The sequence below is a fragment of the Lepus europaeus genome, chromosome 1 (genome assembly GCF_033115175.1).
Source record: "Lepus europaeus isolate LE1 chromosome 1, mLepTim1.pri, whole genome shotgun sequence".
NCBI classification, from domain to species: Eukaryota; Metazoa; Chordata; class Mammalia; order Lagomorpha; family Leporidae; genus Lepus; species Lepus europaeus.
Genome location: NC_084827.1, coordinates 25112669 through 25131077, shown reverse-complemented (window position 1 = coordinate 25131077; position 18409 = coordinate 25112669). Strand labels below are relative to the sequence as shown.

At 38.7% G+C, this 18409-nt stretch overlaps 1 protein-coding gene across 3 annotated transcripts in view; it reads left to right on the top strand.

Annotated features, from left to right (window-relative positions):
- Positions 1–1872: 1872 nt before the first annotated feature.
- The window catches only part of ASB15 (ankyrin repeat and SOCS box containing 15), a 31128-nt gene continuing 14591 nt past the window's right edge, over positions 1873–18409 (top strand). For all 3 annotated transcript variants that reach the window (XM_062198491.1, XM_062198488.1, XM_062198494.1), the window contains exons 1-6: positions 1873–1946; positions 7704–7775; positions 12762–12870; positions 14427–14479; positions 14568–14699; positions 16081–16239. In XM_062198491.1, the coding sequence (XP_062054475.1) occupies positions 12764–12870; positions 14427–14479; positions 14568–14699; positions 16081–16239 (451 nt within the window). In that variant the 5' untranslated portion in view covers positions 1873–1946; positions 7704–7775; positions 12762–12763. The remainder of the gene's footprint in view (positions 1947–7703; positions 7776–12761; positions 12871–14426; positions 14480–14567; positions 14700–16080; positions 16240–18409) is intronic.

Genomic DNA, 18409 nt, shown 5'->3' with positions numbered 1-18409 from the left:
GAAAATGGGTCAATGCAGTATTATTAACATCACTCCTGTATGACAGGGTAACAAATTGAATATCAAAGAGAAGAGACAGTAAGAAATAAAGCAGGACTTATTGGTAGGTTATATAGTAGGTTATTACTACTGACATGCTATATAGTTATATAGTAGGTTATATATATATATAGTATAACCTATATATATAGTTTATATAGGTTATATAGTAGGTTATTACTATTGACATGTAACCATTCATTTTACCACACAATCACTCTTTTCTTGTTCTGTCATTTAAAGGTTATTTCAAGTATTGTATGGCATAGGTATACCTAATTGATATTATATTAACATATAAAACAGGCATATATTGATTGGCTTAGGAGCAGAAATGTCACTAAAATATACTAAAACACATATTAAAGTATTGTGTACACATTTTCATAAATTTCCAATATTGTAACCTGATTGGGATGCAGTGGATTAAACCACTGCCTGCAATACCGGCATCCCATATGAGTGCTGGTTTGAGTCCTGGCAGCTCCACTTCCAATCCAGGTCCTTGCTAATGCACTTGGGAAAGCAGCAGAAGATGGACCAAGTGTGGGGATCCTACCACCCATGTAGAAAACCTCGATGGAGTTCTCAATTCTAGGCTTTGGCCTGATCCAGACCCAACCATTGCAGACATTTAGGGGGGTTGACTGCAACAGCCAGGGCTGGGCCAAGTCAAAGCCACCATAGGCTGCTTGCCATGTGCATTAACTGTAAATTAGATCAGGAGCAGTGTAACCAGGACTTGAAATGGCACTCTGATAAGGTGTACAGATATCCCAAGGGCCAGCTTAACTAGCTGCACCACAATACTTGCCCTCAGTTTTTCAGATTTTGAAACAAATTCACTACCATCCACAAATTTATTTGTTAACACAGAGTACAAAAAAGAGGTAACAGAGATGAAAAGCAAAGCAAGAGCATGATAGTGTTCCTCAAAGGCTAGGGTGTAGAGACTCAGAGAAATGGGAGTGATCAATTGCAGCATATCCAGCAGAGGACCCAGAAAACAAGAAATCAGAAGACTCTGCCGACTTTAGAATCCAGGAGGTCACTGTAATCTTCAAGAAGCATTGTTTCAGTGGAGGGGAGGCCACAGAGGCCACATGGCCTTGTGAGTTCTGACTGCAGCCCAGGTTAATCCAAGGATAGTCATGTCAAACTAAATTTAATGCAGATTGAAATAAATAAATAATTTAATGCAGATTCTTTTCATTGGAAAATCAGTAAGATAGTAAACTTTTTTAGGAAAAATAAACTCAACCACAGTTCCAACTTTTTCCTTATATTACACCTGCTACTCAAAGTTTTTAGACTGTATTCTCCATAACTTGATCAGATATCACTGATTGACCTGCCTCCAACTGTGCATGACACTGTTAGTTATTAAAAGCAAATCAAAAGAAAGCCATTCAATTAGTATAATGAGAAGTTTGCATTTAATGATACTTAACCCGAGTCTAAAAGATGAAGAATGAGAAATAGCATGTGTTAAAGTTTGTCAAAAAGTAGATTAGAGTCTGCCCCTTCACAGACTCATAGATTTGTCTCCTGAACAAATTACTTTGTTTTAATTCCACATAAGTGATTTGTTTTTGTTCCTTTAGCAGGAGCCCTCCATGCTACTGAGTTGGCAGATCATTTGTTTTTGAGCCAATCAGGACAGGATAATCTTATTATACTGCTGGGCTTGTGTTTCTTTTGATGAGAGTCTAGAGAAGTCATGGGTCATACTTTACCGCGTGCCAGGAACCGCTTGTGTTTCAGTTGTCCAAGGTCAGATCTTAATTTAACCACCAACTGGATACTTAATTTTAGATACACAGAGGAACACATTGGCTCCAGGGCACTTCCTCTGGTTTAGGAAAGCAAGTCCCTGGATAAGAATGACAAGATGATCATTCCAAAAGGTGAGATTATGAAATATTTGATCTGTACCTCACCACCTAGCTTATAGAGTAGGTCCGTACTGACAATGTTGTAAATAGATGGAAATGCATATGTGGTAGCTACTCGTTACTTACTTTTTTATAAATTTACCTGTGAACATGCCTGTCTAGCACTAACTAGTAGAATAAAGCCAAGCTTGTTTTGTTTGTTTATGCAACATCAACACAATTGCAAAATTATTAAGCATAGCATAGAAAAGTAGATCAGTAATAAACATGCTTACAGGAAGTGTGAATGATTAAATGATGTTTTAAAATAGTTAAAGTTCTATCAATACTTTTTCATCACTTGCAAAACATAAATAAGTGTTTCACATTCAGATCGAAAAATTTCTTTAAATGAAGTAGATGAAAAAACCCAAACTCAGTAAAGTTGTTGGTTTGTTTCTTCAGCCTATATCACAAAATCTTGAGGTTGGAAAAGTCCTTAAAATCTGTCTGACACCATTACCCATGTAGTCGTTAAACGAGCAGATAACACCTAAGGCATCTCCTGCATTTAACATTATCTTGCTTTCCATAAAATGGCAATGGTGTGAACAAAAGTTCTATCATTGTGCTGAGAGTTTTAAATTATTGTAATAAACTATCAAAATTTTACACTTTGGTTGTTTTGATAGGAATGCCTTATTTTCAAATGAAAATTAGCCTAAAATTTTTGTTTCCCCTGGAGTCTTTAGATAAGCTTGCTCAAACTTTCAGAAAACTGAAAGTTTCTGAGGCATATGAATTTTGAGGTCACAAAATGAGACCCATTTTCCACTAATTGCATCAGAGTCGCTGGATTATCAGCTTTGGCTCTTTCAGCCCCTGTGTTATCGCATCGCTGACTGTGTGTGTGCCACTTCTCTACTACTCACTGGGTGCGCAGGCTTTGGGTAGATTACCTAACCATTCTCTGCTTCACTTTACTCATCTGTAAAGGGTTGGGGCTGACCGTGGGAGTCGCTGCAGATATCAAAAGATATAATCCATTCAGTGTGCTTAAGCACTCCGTAGATGTTGGCTACAACAGTTATTAAATTCAAGACAACAAATGTTTATTGAGGACCCACTGCGTGCTTGACTCTATGCTAAACCTCAAAAGAGAAGGAAGATACTGGTGATATGTCTAAGGAAAAGTCTGGAACACATTGTTTTAAGGTAGCAACCTGTTGAGGCCCTGTATGTCTGTGTCCAGTGCTATGCCTAGAACATAGCAGACACTGAATATATATTTCTGAAAAACCGATAGAATGGTCTGAGAATTTTTAGGGAAAAAGTAATATTTACCAAGAATGGATGGATAAACTCTCTTCTGTCTTCTTTGTAACTAGAGGAAGAGAATGTAGTTAGCCCCATGCATTTGTGTTCAACAAGGCATTTGCCAATATCTCTTGATGATGGCCTGGTTATCAGGAGACATTAATACTCGATAGTGGTGCCTTTAAGAGGATTTGTAACTGGATAAACAGCTTTTCTCAAAAGGTGCTAACTAATCGATCAATGTCACCATGGAAGCCTTGTCCTGTGCCAACTTCTGTTGAATGTTTATCATTGAAAAGGAACATAAGGACATAGAGAAAACATGCTTGGTAAGTCTGAAAATAGAACAATATTTGGAGGGACAGAAAATGCATTCGATCTTAGCAAATGGAAACAAAGGTTAAATATAAAAAAGATTAAATGTAATAGTTATAATTAGATCCTTATACAGAATTTTACAGCAAGTTGAAGAGAACAAAAAACATGACTTGTAGAATTTTGTGCAACTAGAGTTCAAATCAAGCTTGTAACAGGATAACCCCAAAATTCATCTGAGCTCGGGCTCTATTAACAAGTATATGCTAAGAAAAGGGAGATATTCACATGCACTTACTGTTGTGTGGTCTGCATGTAGACTCTGGCTCAAAGCCACTTTAAGAGACAGATGTGTAAATGAGTGTGTGTGCAGGAAAGCAATCAAAATGGGGATGAGGTGAGATCACATCATGGGAAGAATGTTCATCCAGACTTGTGAGGACATGGGAAGCATCAGCAGAGACCTGACAAGTCTTTCTGGAAGATGTTTAAAGGGTTCTCACATTGCACAAAAACAGCACTTGTTCAGTGCGGCTCTCAGGAAGAGACCTAGCATCAAGTGCTTTGAGGAAATAGCTTCACCCTTAGTGTTTTTCCTAATTGTTAAAGTTGGCCAGAGGGCTGTGTGGGTCATAATAAGCTCTTTGTCACAGTAGTGTTGAAGCCAAAGAAGGCCAATGACTTACTGGACATGTTGGAAATGGAATTTACATGAATGGGGCCAGCGCTGTGGAGTAGTGGGTAAAGCTGCTGCCTGCAGTGCCGGCATCCCATATGGGGGCCGGTTCGAGACCCGGCTACTCCACTTCCAATCCAGCTCTCTGCTATGGCCTGGGAAAGCAGTAGAAGCTGACCCAAGCCCTTGGGCCACTGCACCTGCATGGGAGACCCAGAAGAAGCTCCTGGCTCCTGGCTTCGGATTGGTGCAGCTCCAGCCATTGGGGCCAATTGGGGAGTGAACCAGTGGATGGAAAACCTTTCTCTCTCTCTCTCTCTCTCTCTCTCTCTCTGTGTGTGTGTGTGTGTAACTCTGACTTTCAAGTAAAATAAATAAATCTTTTTTCAAAAAAGGAATTTCCATGTGGAGCTATCTCAGGGTCTACTCTCATGTCTTCTAATTCTGGGGAAAAGGAATGAAAAGAAAATATAAGTTTCTAGGAGAGCATGTTCAAGGGCAAGGAATAGCGTTAAAGCTGTCTCAAAGTACAGCGTTCTATTTCCCTCTTCCAGAAGAGTTCAATCACAAAGTAATTACAGGCCATGTTTACTCTTTGCATCGTGCCAGACACAGCTAACCAGGCTACTAATACAGACAGGTCAGGATCTGAACAGCTGCTGCCTCCAGCAGCGTGAAATTAATGGTATATGATTTCATAGCAAGAGATAATGAAACAAAATGGAGCATTATTGTCTATGTGAATTTTTAATAGAAAAAATATTTGATTTGAGTCCCAGATAGGAGCTTTTGCTGAGTCTAGGAACAAACCATCCTAGAGAGAATATATCTCTATGTATTTGTATTTGTATAAACATTATACTTTAAGGTCTAGAGATATGTAATTTTTACTATTTTCATAGCTATTGAATATAGTCAAAACATTTTTTATTCACACTACAACTCCGTTGTGCAAACCAAAAGTAGCTTTTTAATTGTCCAGAACTGGCCTCACCTTCTTCTCCACCTGCCACTTACTAATCAGCGAAAACTACACTTTGGTGTTATGCAGACACTTACAGCTTAGAGAATGAAGCCCGTGAGTAGGCGATGCAGGTACAAGGACCAGTCTTTCGACTTTGTGCTCCTTCCCCAGCTTAGATGCTCTCCCTACCAGGTTTTTGCAGCCTTCCTGTAAATGTGGGCAGTTTCCTTCTTCCTATCCTGCTCAGCTCTGAGAGGTCAATTCTAGGCCAGTTTTCCCAAGACAACGTTGTAAGCTTTGACTGCATAAAGTCAACCTTAGTTCTCTTTTTTTTTGTTGGTGGTGGTGAAAACACTTCAGATCTGCTCTTTTAGCAATTTAAGTATGCAATCCCAGTACAATGTTAACTACAGCCCATTGTTGTACATTAGATCTTATTTTTTTTAATTTTTAATTTTTATTTATTTTTTATTTTATTTTATTTTTATTTTATTTTTGTTTTTTGACAGCCAGAGTGGATAGTGAGAGAGAGAGTGACAAAGAGAAAGGTATTCCTTTGCCATTGGTTCACCCTCCAATGGCCACCACGGCAGGCGCGCTGCGGCCGGCGCACCGCACTGATCCGATGGCAGGAGCCATGTGCTTATCCTGGTCTCCCATGGGGTGCAGGGCCCAAGCACTTGGGCCATCCTCCACTGCACTCCCGGGCCACAGCAGAGAGCCGGCCTGGAAGAGGGGCAACCGGGACAGAATCCGGTGCCCCAACCGGGACTAGAACCCGGTGTGCCGGCACCGCAAGGCGGAGGATTAGCCTAGTGAGTCGAAGCGCCGGCCATACATTAGATCTTTAACTGACACTTTGTGTCCCTTCACAACATCTCTTTACAATCCTTACCCCAGCCCCTAATACCTTCTGTTCTGCTGAGTTTCTATGAATTTGATTTTTTTAATTTCACATTTAATTTAGATCTTGCAATATTTGTCCTTCTGTGTCTGGATTATTCCATTTAGCATATGTCCTCCAGGTTCATTCATGTTGTCATAAATAGCATTATGTCCTGCCTTTCAAAGGTTGAATAATATTCCATTATAAATATATACCATGTTTTCTTTATCCATTCATCAGTTGATGGACATTTAGGTTGTTTTCATCACTTGGCTATGTTTAATAATGCTGCAATGGATACAGGAGTGCAAATATATCTCTTCAAGATACTGACTTCAATTCCTTCAGAAATATATTCAGAAGTGGGACTGCTGGACCATATAGTAGTTCTGTTTTAAACTTTTGAACAACTTACATGCTGCTTTTCATAATGGTTGTACCAAAAGAAAAAAGTACGTGAAGTGATGAGTAATTTAGCTGGCTTAATCGTGGTTACTATTTAACAATGTATGCACATATTTGTATACCTTGAAGATTTTTAAATTGTCTACTTCAAAAATGTTAGGAAAAAAGTCAACTTTGTTTACTTAAAAGTGGTAATATCTGGGTGCTGCCACTGTGGCATGGTGGGTTAAATGTCACCTATGATGCTGGCATCCTATGTGAGGTCAAGTTCAAGTCCTGCCTGTGGCACTTCAAATCCAGCTACCTGTTAATGCACCTGGGAAAGTAGTAGAAGATGGCCCAAGTCCCTGAGCCCCTGCACCCATGTAGGAGACCCTGATGAATGCAGCTCCCTACTCCTGGTTTAAACTTAGCCCAGCCCTGGTCGTTGTGGACATTTGGGGAGTGAACCAGCAGACGCATGAGTTTCTCTCTCTCTCTCTCTCTCTCTCTCTCTCTCTCTCTCTCTCTCTTTCTCTCTCTCTCTCTCCCTCTCTCCTCCACATCCCCCCTGTCTGTTTGTAACTCTGCCTTTCAAACAAAATAAATAAATCGTTTTTAAAAAAAGATCATATCTGGTTATTTGAGCATCATTTTAAAACATGACAGTTTGCCCATGACATTAAATCAGCCTAATGAAGTCATTTGTCAATTTATCATTTTTGTGCTATGGGATTCCAAAAAAATTAAATTTGTAGACACAAAATAAATACCAAAATCATGAAACCATTCTATTGTTGATTCCACGATATCTTTAAAATTACATTGTAGGGGCTGGCTCACTTGGCTAATCCTCCGCCTGTGGCACTGGCATCCCATATAGGCTTGGGTTCTAGTCCCGGCTGCTCCTCTTCCAATCCAGTTCTCTGCTGTGGCCCAGGAAGGCAGTGGAGGATGGCCCAAGTGATTGGGTGCCTGCACCTGCGTGGGAGACCAGGAGGAAGCACCTGGTTCCTGGCTTCGTATCAGTGCAGCGCCAGCCGTGGCGGCCATTTGGGGGTGAACCAAAAGAAGGAAGATCTTTTTCTCTGTCTCTCTCACTGTCTAACTCTACCTGTCAAATAAGTAAAAAAAAAATTTACATTGTAAATAAAGTGTAGAATTTCCATTATTTTGTATATAATAACCTTTCATAACAAAACCAAAAAATGAAATTTTCCTATTTAACACTTGCTTTTCCTCTGATAGGATAAATCTTGATGATTTTCTCTGGGACTCCAATATATGAGTTCATCACTCAAGAGTTGTAGCAGTTTCAAGGTAAGAGAAAAATTCCTCAGTGCATCAGGGTCCCCTAGTACACAGAGTAGAAGCCAACACCTTCACAGCATCAAGTTTGGATCTGGGCTGGCCTTCTATTAAATAGTGAAGGAAATCACATTTTCCTATGTTGCCTTTTTTGATCCTCTCTTCTCACCCCCCTCTAAATCTCAGCCTTAGATTGTCTGTCATCCTTGAGCCCCATGCCACTCCCAATAGCTCTCCCAAAAAATTCTATCTCTATACTGGGGGCCAGTGATATACTACTGGGACATTACAAGGGACATTGGAAAATGGAACAATAAGCTTTAAAGGACAGAATCTCTCGCTGATGTAACAGAGTGGCAATGATGTGACAGGTGGTGAGGACAGTATGATATTTATGGACACAGTGCTCTTCCTTGTACCATAGAAACAACTGTGTCCGCTCTGCACTCTCTTAAGGCTGGCCCTGTTTTGGTATCATGGAAATGGTTTCAATTTTGTTATGCCCAAGACAGGGTGTTAGGGTAGATAAGATTAAACAAATTTTGATTTTGTCAGGAGTAAGAAACTAAAAAATTCACAGCAAATGAAGTAATATGTGTTAGTGCTTGTTGAGGGAAAAGGAGAACTTTGGTTCCAGGTTGGTGGAGTGACCATGTTTCAGAGAAGCTCTGAGGGGTGTCACACACTTAACAACCACCTTAATAGCAAAGCATTAGCACAGTTGATGGCTTGGAAGTAGTTCACAGAATCTGATGCAGAGAGTGTCATGCACTCGTGTTCACTGCTGCCTCATTCCTTGCAACATCATCCTAACCTCCTGACCATTTCACACAAGCACCAACAGCTATGCTGATCCCCCCCCCCGCCTTTTTTTTTTTTGGACAGTGATGTTTAGATTCCAAAACAAAAATGGAGTCAAGCTTAGGATACTTCAGACCACCCTAAAAGAAAAAAAAAAAAAAGCTTTATTGCAAGGAGCCAAAGAAAAAGATTTATGTGTCCCTGGAAGCTATTTTTTTATTTTTGGAAGTTATTGTCATCAAGAGCTGGCTGTGAATAGCACCATTAAAGTGTTTTCTTCTAAGGCAATAGAGTGTGGGGGGGTGTTTTCCTGCAGCTTTTGAAAGACCTTGGAAGTGAAGGTGTCCCTACTCTGCTCTGAATGTGCTTACCAGCTCTGTGACATTGGGTGGGTCTTTAACTTCTTGGAGCCCAATTTTTCATTTCTGCACAGTGAATCTATGATGGCAACAACATAGAATCACAGTGAAGATTTAAAACAAGGTAATGTATGCAAAAGCTTTGCACAGGACTTGAAACAAAGCAAGCACTTGTTACTACTGTCATTATTTCTGTTATTACCAAACATTCTAAAATTTACATGGTCACCAAACTTTTCCTTTTCCTATAATCTAAATTGGAGATTTAATTCATCCTGTCTGTAAAGCAAACTAGTAACTATTGATATAAGAATAGTATAATTGGCATTTAGCACTTGGAAATCCTTAACTTAGTGCTTCTTTATCAGGGGTACGTGAAAGAGATCCAGAGGATCCATGAATTTCCTAAAATCACATGAAATATTTGAGCGGGCATATGTCCCTCAGGAGACAGCATCCATAGCTTTCACCAATGTCTTCCTGACTCTACGCAAACCTAACTAGTGCTTCTAATGAAAAGGTTAATGATACAATGTGATTGCCCCAATCGTTTTGTAAATAAGCTACTTATAAAGAATAAAGTATCTTGAAAAGGAATTTGATATGAATGGAAGGGGAGAGGGAGCGGGAAAGGGGAGGGTTGTGAGTCGGAGGGAAATTATGGAGGGGGAAGCCATTGTAATCCATAAGCTGTACTTTGGAAATTTATATTCATTAAATAAAAGTTAAAAAAAAGAATAAATTATCGTGCTATTGGGTTTCTCCAGAACAATAATGGTAATATTCAAAATTAATAATAATAATAATTGAAAATTATTTTTAAAAGGAGTGTTAATATTTTTAGACTGAGAAATGAAACACCCATTACTAGGTCCTAAAAGATCTCAAAGGGATGGACGTTTGGCTCAGTGATTAAGACACTGCTAGCAATGTCTGCGTCTCTTACTGGAGAGTCTGGGTTCAAGTCCTCGTTCTGCTTCTGATTCCAACTTCCTGCTAATGCACACCCTGGGAAGCTCAAGTGATTGGGTCTCTGCCATCCGTGTAAGACACCCACATTGAATTCGTGGCTCCCAGCTTCAGCAGTGGTCCAGCCCCGGTTGTTGGGGGCATTTTGGGAGTGAATCAGTAGATCCAAGATCTCTTTCTGCCTGTATGGCTTTATCTGTTTCTCGATCCATCTGTCTCTGCCTATCAAATGTAAAGATAGAAAAAGCTTTCTTTTTTTTAAAAAAGGTGTCAAAATATTACCTGGCCTATCCTCATAATCTTGAGTGGTGTTTTACTTAATTTTCAGTGGAGTTTTGTCAGCCTTCAGTTGGCTTTGAGTCCTTGTTTAAACTTGAAGTAGAGCTCAACAAATGTTCTCTTTCCTTTCTCCTTACATCTTGATTATCTCCATGTCCATCCCAGTGGTCCTCCCTTGATTGTTTGTCTGACACCTTACTACATTTGTCCAGTGATCTTAACTTCATCCCGAGTTTGCAGTAAGATGTTGCGGATAGCTGGTATTGGGTTGGAGTTGTTCCTCAGAATAAGGGTTTTTCCATCATGTCTACCCTCCTGTCATTAGCGATACAAAACAGTTAAGAACCTAGATAATTTCCTTTTTGATGGAAGTTAAAAGGACCTTACAAAAAAGAACAAAAGAAAGAAAGAAAGAAAGAAAGAAAGAAAGAAAGAAAGAAAGAAAGAAAGAAAGAAAGAAAGAAAGAAAGGAAGGAAGGAAGGAAGGAAGGAAGGAAGGAAACAACTTTCCACAAACCAACTTGGTTCTCTGAGGAGCTTGTGGTGTCTCGCATACTGGAAGCCCAAATTTCAAATGGGCTTAGATTTAAGCTAGTGATTTAAATAGACAAAAGGATCTGTATCCTGTTACTAATCCCAGATCTTTGCCGTCCCCCCAACACCACAGTGATATCAGAGAGAAAGTCTCCAGGCAATGCCAAAGGTTGAACCTGTGATCCAGTTGCGCTGTCTGAAGGACTAACTGCATGTTAGTAATGAGTCAACAACTTTCTTACAGTTACCCGAGAGGCTGCTGTTTTGTATAGTTGGCTGTGAGAGGCAATAGAGGAAAATGGCACAGAGAAAAAGGAAAGTAAGATTTGCTTACTTCCCCTTAGAAATCTGATAGATCAAGTGAAGATAGGAAGTAGTTCAAAGAGTATATGAAGAACTGACAAAGCAAATACAGAATGAGTGTAAATCCAGATGCTGGATAAAATGTCACATAGGAGTGGTTATTCACAGATAAAGAAGACTGGAGAAGAATTGAAGAATTGTAGTTAGAACTTCCAGGGGAGGGAGACTATGAGCCAGGCTTAAGGCAGCATGTTGCCATGAGGGAAGGGTCTCATGAGTGAAGAGGAAAAAGAGATAAAAGCACAGAAGTGAGAAAAAATGGAATCATGCACACAGCAAGCAATTAAATCTGTTCAGTGGAAAGAGTCAGTACCCAGCAGAAATGATCAGTTCAAACAATAAACCTGAGCCTGAATTATGGTTCAGTTTCCATTTATTAACTCATTCACTCATACAACACACATTTAGACCATGGCAACATATCTCAGTACTGCTGTTACAGTCTCTGCTCTTATCTAGTTACATTCTAGGAGGAGGAGACAGACAATGAACCAATAAACAATAAATAAAAAGGAAAGTACCATTTGGACCTATTTGATAATAGGATCTCTACAGTGATCCAAATTAGTCTTTGAGGAGACTGGGATATCACAATATGAGGGAGTGGATTTAGCGGCATGCTGCCAGTGTCTCATATGCACTCTCTGAACCTTGTCACCATCATATTCCCCCTTTGTGGTGATAATAAGGCCACAGGTATACATGATGAACAATAAAACCATAATGATTTAATTGAGTGGGTATGCAGTTTGTCCATAGGTCAGAGACCTTGGCTACCAATTTATGAACTGTCTTTAGAGTTTGAGATTATCTAGCCCTGACGAATAACGAGAGGGGAAACACATGTCAAATCTGTTTTGGAAATTCCCTGAAGACTGTTTTGATTGTTTTCCCTTGAAAAGACATATTATGGTGTAAAATTTCACACAAAGAATAGATTTTGCCTCAAAAAGTACCACTAATTAAAGATAATTTCATATTGATAAGTCAACCCAGCTTTAGAACTATTTTGATTTCTCTACTTACTACATTTTCTCTGTAATTATGACAAAATAACTGATGTAGTAGTCAAGATATTCACTTGATATTTGGAAGAGATATGCCAAGGAAAAATAATCTACATTTTAATGTATTATCATCAGGAGGGAAGGGCAGTTGACAGCAATGGCTTGTAACAGATAGAGATGTGTAGGAGGAGGAGGGCTGGTTTACACAGGGCTAGTCTCTATCTATGGCTAGAATTAGGATGGTCCTCATCTCAACTGTTCAAAGAATGCTCTGAGACACCTCTGACCTTAGAAATCACTGCTCTCTTATTTCCTGTGTTCCATTTCTCCTTGGATTGAATTGTAACTGTCTAGTCTACTGTGCTGAGCAAACTAAATGGGCAAAATTAGCATAAATCAGAATCTCTCGGGGAAGGTGAATTCATATAAACCCAACTGCAGCCATAACTAAAAGAAGTCAAAAATTAGAAAATGTGGATACCCAAAGGGGAGATAATTCAAGGTTTCAACAATGAGGACACACTCAGTTAATCAAATGGATTTCATGTATTATATGGACTAAAATGTACTGTGTTTGTTTTCATTGATAGGGAAAGGTAAATACAATTTCACTTTTCAGTTTGCATTTTTCATGTTACTCTATATTACTGATAATAAGAAATTGCCTCTTTCAAAATTATATGCAGGCATGGGTGATAATGATGACCTTGATGAAGACCATCTTACAAGTTATGATATTCAGCTCAGTATTCAAGAATCGATTGAAGCCAGCAAGAATGTATTTTATCCCGAAAGGTAACCTTCAAATAGACTATTCTCAACTAAATTTCTTCATGGTATTCATTTTGTTGTAAGATCAAATGAGCAATTTTTCTGATTTCTTTAGGAAAAATGCTAACCCTTATTTTTCTGGTTGGGAACTGAATATCTTTGCAAAGGCCACCGTGTATGCATTTTAGAAATACGATCTTTCACAAATACCTCCCTCATTTGGAAAAAGAAAATAGTCTAGATGAAAAAATTCCTAATTGAATTAACGTGGAGTTTAAAAAAAAGGCAGGGAGTAGTTTGAACAAATTTGCAACTACACTTCATACAGGAATATAGAATTCTACACAAGAGCCTGCTCTTCTGCAGTCTCAGCTAGCCCTTTACAAATGACATATTCCAGTTCTGCATCTTTAAAACATGAAGGATAATGCTAATCCACCTAAGCCTATAGGTTCAATGAATTGGAGAAAAGTCATAGAATTTTATTAAATATGTGAAAGTAATATATAAACTACCACTTATTTAATTGTCTATTAGCCAAATGACAGGAGTTAACAAGGTAAAATACACATAACACTGAGGTATTATATAAGTAGGAGTTGTAAGGTTTAAAACTACAAAAGTGAACTTCTCTCTTGAAAAGCCCATATTATACTTCTGATAAAAATAAACTACAGTTTACATTTACATTCTACTATATCATGCATTCTGGAATTTGGTAGTACTTTTGGTAGTTTGAGTGCTATGAAATTACGACTTCTGAGCTTTTAAAATTGAAATATTACATTTAAATTCCTGGTATTTTTCATCTTTCCCTCCTCCCTAACATATTTTAGAACTTGAGAATTCCCCAGGAGTCATTTACCACACTAGAATGCCAGCAGATGTTTCTGCTTAATAGAGTTAAATAAATTTGTTATGAAATTCCTTGTTTCAATCTAATAATCACATGCCAGAGAATTGCCATGAGGGTTTAAATAATGCCCTGCTGGGCCAGTGATTGGGAGTTTGTTCAGTTAATACTCTGCCTATTTTCACTTGTGGATAAATTGATTAAAAGACTCTAACATGCAATGTGGACCATAAGTTCCCAAGTGTCTAATTAGCAATTATTAAGTTCAAAGCATCAAACAGTTAATGAGTACAGTTTTTAAAGTTGGAAGAAGCCTTAAAGAGCCTTTTTTTCTCAGATGAGAAATAAGTACCCAAAAAGACTAATTCCACCCCTGTTTCCAAATCACAAAATCAGGCTGTGACCTGAACACAGGTCTTCTTTCACTCCCTTGGTTTACTGCTATTTTTGTTTGTTTGTTTGTTTGCTGCTTATGGAGATCTCAACAACAGTATCATAATGTTGTGTTTTTTCATCTTCATTAATACCCTTAGATCCAGTGTATCACAAAATACATTGTATTTGGCTCCCAGACCTTTACATTTTTTAAAGTAGAAAAACTCAGATTTGTGCATTTCTTATAGCTCTTTTCATTAAAATTATGTACAAGAACAATATACATTAAGCTTTTTGGTTACCTGAAGTATACCACTAGTATAAGCATGGCTTCTTTTTCTTTCTCTGGTAGATTTGTACCCTTAAGTGAGCAAAACAGAAAACTTGTGGAGGCAATAAAGCAAGGTAAATGGGCGTACTGTCTATAGTGGCGTGGATGGTGATTCCACCTTGCAAAGATGAGCTTTGTTACGCCTCAATATACTTAATTTAGGTCACATTCTTGAGCTCCAGGAATATGTGAAGTGTAAATATGCTCTGGATGAAGCTGATGAAAAAGGATGGTTTCCACTGCATGAAGCTGTTGTTCAACCCTTTCAACAAATACTTGAGATTGTTCTGGATGGTAAGAGAAAATAAAACCACTTTGACCAAACCAGAGCTAGAATATAGAAGTTATGGATGCTGCCAATGAACATAACTAATGGAAAGAAATAGAAAAGAAAAATGTTGTTTGAAGTGTGAAAAAGGCATTACAGATGTTTTAAACTCAGAATACTAAAATGAGCTCATTTTGTGACTTCAGGGATCATTGCATGCATCTTTTGATTTAAGAATGTGATATAAGTTGGGGGGAAGGTGAGGTTAGCACCTTAAAATGATGAACGTTTATAAATATAATGAATCAGTTGATTCAATATAAAGGCTTTTTCTTTTGGAAGTCTTATTCTTACAACTTAAACTACCTCTTGAGTTTCCAAAAGATTATTATTTACTGCAACAAGTAGTACTTATATTTGTCCTTACATTACATATTTTTCGTAATATAAACATGAACACATATTGTGATAAATATACCCAGTGTTAAACATTAGTACATGTTGACTATCCCTTATCTGACATACCTGGAATCAGAGCATTTTGGGTTTTTAATTTTGTTCGGATTTTGGAATATTTTATATGCATTGTGACTTATCTTGAGCATAGAACTGAAGTCTAAATATGAAATTCATTTTTACATACACTTTATACACACAGTCTGTAATTTTGCAGAATATTTTTTGAGAGAGAGACATAAGGGAGAAAGGGAGACAGCTGTCATCTGCTCGTTCATTTCCCAAATACCTATAACAGTCAAGAGCAGGCCTGGGGCTAAAACCAGGAACCAAGAATTCAACTCAAGTCTCCCACGTGGTATCAGGGACACACTTACTTGAGCCATCACCACTTCCTTCCAGTATCTTCCCTGGAAGAAAGCTGGAAGCAGGAATGGAATTGGGACTTGAACCCAGGCACTTCAAGATGGAATGTGGACTTCTTAATGCTAGGCTAACCACCCACCCCAATATATATTTTTAGTACTCCTGTATTTCGGTTGTGACCCATCACATGAGCTCAGATCTAGAATTTTCTTACGTGGTTTCCCATGTCAGTGTTCAATAAGTTTGACATATTGGAGCACTTCAAAGAAAAGGTGTTCAGACTAGGGATACTCAACTTGTGATAATTGTTATAACAGTGTTTCTCACATCTCAGTATCTTACAGATGCTATGAAAATATCTTCTTTCAACTTTCAGGGTTTCTCACTAGTTCTCTGTTCTTGGAGTTAACAGAAATAGAGCCACCAGCTAGAAAACTAGACAGACACAGGATGTTAAAGATGTTTCACTTTTTCATCAATTGATTTTGTTCAATCTGGTGTGTATAACTCTGGGTTATTCTGCTCTCTATGATATCTTTTAAGTCAATATTTGAAAATTCTCAACACAATGCTTTCACATCTCAGCATCCTATAAGACTCTGTGGGAATTCAAGACCTGTGATGGAGAAACACCCTTGACTTTGGCAGTCAAAGCTGGTATGGTGGAAAATGTAAGAATTTTACTAGAGAAGGGTGTGTGGCCCAACACGAAAAATGACAAAGGAGAGACACCGCTTCTGATTGGTAAATGACCTTTTTTCCCTAGAACCTTCATAGTTTAAAACAAATAAGGAATATTTAATAAGTATTTGTTGGAAACCGTTGTGTCTTGGATAAAATTATTTTACCTCAATTTCTTCTATTCCGTGAGCCCCTCCCCTAACTCCCATTTCAACTGTCCTACGATTTTACTTTCCAAATGTGAAATATGGGTGCAACTTTCAGAACCCAATTATAGAGAATGCAACTAACAAGGAGGAATCTGAATTAATGTCATGAAGCCAGAGGTGCCAAGTTTGAAGGAATAATTGCTAGGCAGGATCTCATTTCAAGGAATGTTGCTTGTGCAACAAGCAGCCAGAAGAAAGAGGAAAAACAGGTGACCTCAAAGTGAGACACCAGGTGTCCATCACAGTAATCAGGCTAAATTAGAATCAAGCGGAGCCATCTGAGTACACATGTGTAGAGCTTGCACCTAGGAAGGGGCTCACAGCTGAGATATGACAGAGGAACAATGGTATTTACCAGTTTCTGTTCAGTCTCATATTTCCTGCTGTTTGTCAAGCAATAAGAATTTGCAGGTGAGTTAGTGGAAGTAGAGAGAGATGAGCATCACAACAAGAGACCAGAGATAACATTTTCTTTCTCTTAGGGACATACCATGATGAAGTAAGGATTTGGGCTTTGGTACCTGAGATCTGTGCCTTCCAGTGAGATTGCAATCATGGGCCTCAGTTTTCTCCTGTGTAAAATAGAAATACAACATTTATTATGTGGAATTATCATGTAGATGCTCAGGAAAGGAGAGCCTTCATGAGATTGCCTGTGTGAGATGGAAGTAAGAGAAGAAGGAGGAATATAAGAGAAGGAAATGCCCAAAGAAAATTCCAGGCAATCACAGAAGAAGAGGATAAGCATGACAAGTTTGTAGTCATGGCAAGCAAAGCACCATCTCAGCTCCTAGTCACAGGGGAATCCCTAGAGTTTTTAAAGCAACCTGAATATTGTCAAGAGAAAACCTAGACAAGTCATGAACTTAACTAACGTATATTCAACAGCAAGAACTCAACAGCATCAATCCTAAAAATATTTATTAAAAACTCACAATAAGCCAAAGGCTGCCCTGGGCAGCATGGACATGAAGATGAGTGGAATAATCTTCCTCTTCTCAAAGAGGCCAGGAGGAGAGGTGGAAACAATATACATGGAAAATGTGTGTCATACATTTTATGACATAAGTATATATTCAAAGAAAATTGGGGGATAAGGAAGCAGTGAATCTGCAAAGACTTCAAAGAGCCTTGCCCTTGGGTTGAGTCTTGAGGGAGGCAGAGGCAACATTGGCAGTCAGGAGACTTCCAGGCAGACATTCTGCCCCTAACATATTGGGTTCAATCTAGGGTATCGCCACAGCATGGGTCATTCTGATCCCATTCCTCTTGCTTACTCTCATCCCACATCAGAGTTTTGGCCTTCCCAAATTCAGACTAGATCAGAAAAGCTAATTGTTACAGTTGTAGTACTGGCAAAGCTTCTGTAACAAGAAAGAACAGACACAGCAAGCAGAAAAACAACAGCGACTTAAAAAGAAACAATTCACTTGTCTCATACAATACTTCAGACACAGTGGCCCAGGGCTGGCAGGGTAGCTTCACCACTGTTAAAAGGGCCTCCAAGGGTGCTTCAGATGCCACCATCTCCCGGGCAGCAGAAAAGAGGAAAGAGGAACTGTTGGAAAAGCATTTCTAATTGAGGATGAGCTGGACAATGCACCCAGCCCTTCTGTTCCTATCTCATTAGTTCAGATTTTGTCACATAGCCATATCAATGTACAAGGGAATCTGGGATAGTTAGTGTTTAACAGGATGGCCTGGGAACAGCTAATACTTGGGAGATTCTGTTGCTAAAAGGAAAGGGGGAAGCATGAATTATAAGGAACAAGTTCAGCTGAGTGTTGAGGGCTGTATATGTAACATTAGCAGACAGTCTCTGATAAATGCCAATAAGCATTTGTGTTGCAGTAGCATGTGCTCTCCATAAATAAACCAGGATTCTTTTTCTGAGCAAGCTCTACAGACTCCAAGTGGAATATGCACCTATGTATCTATGGGTTGTTTTGCCGCCACTCTTAATGTGATCTGCTTTTTTTTTTAAAGGCAAGCATATTCCAAGGAATGTTTGCAACCATATCATG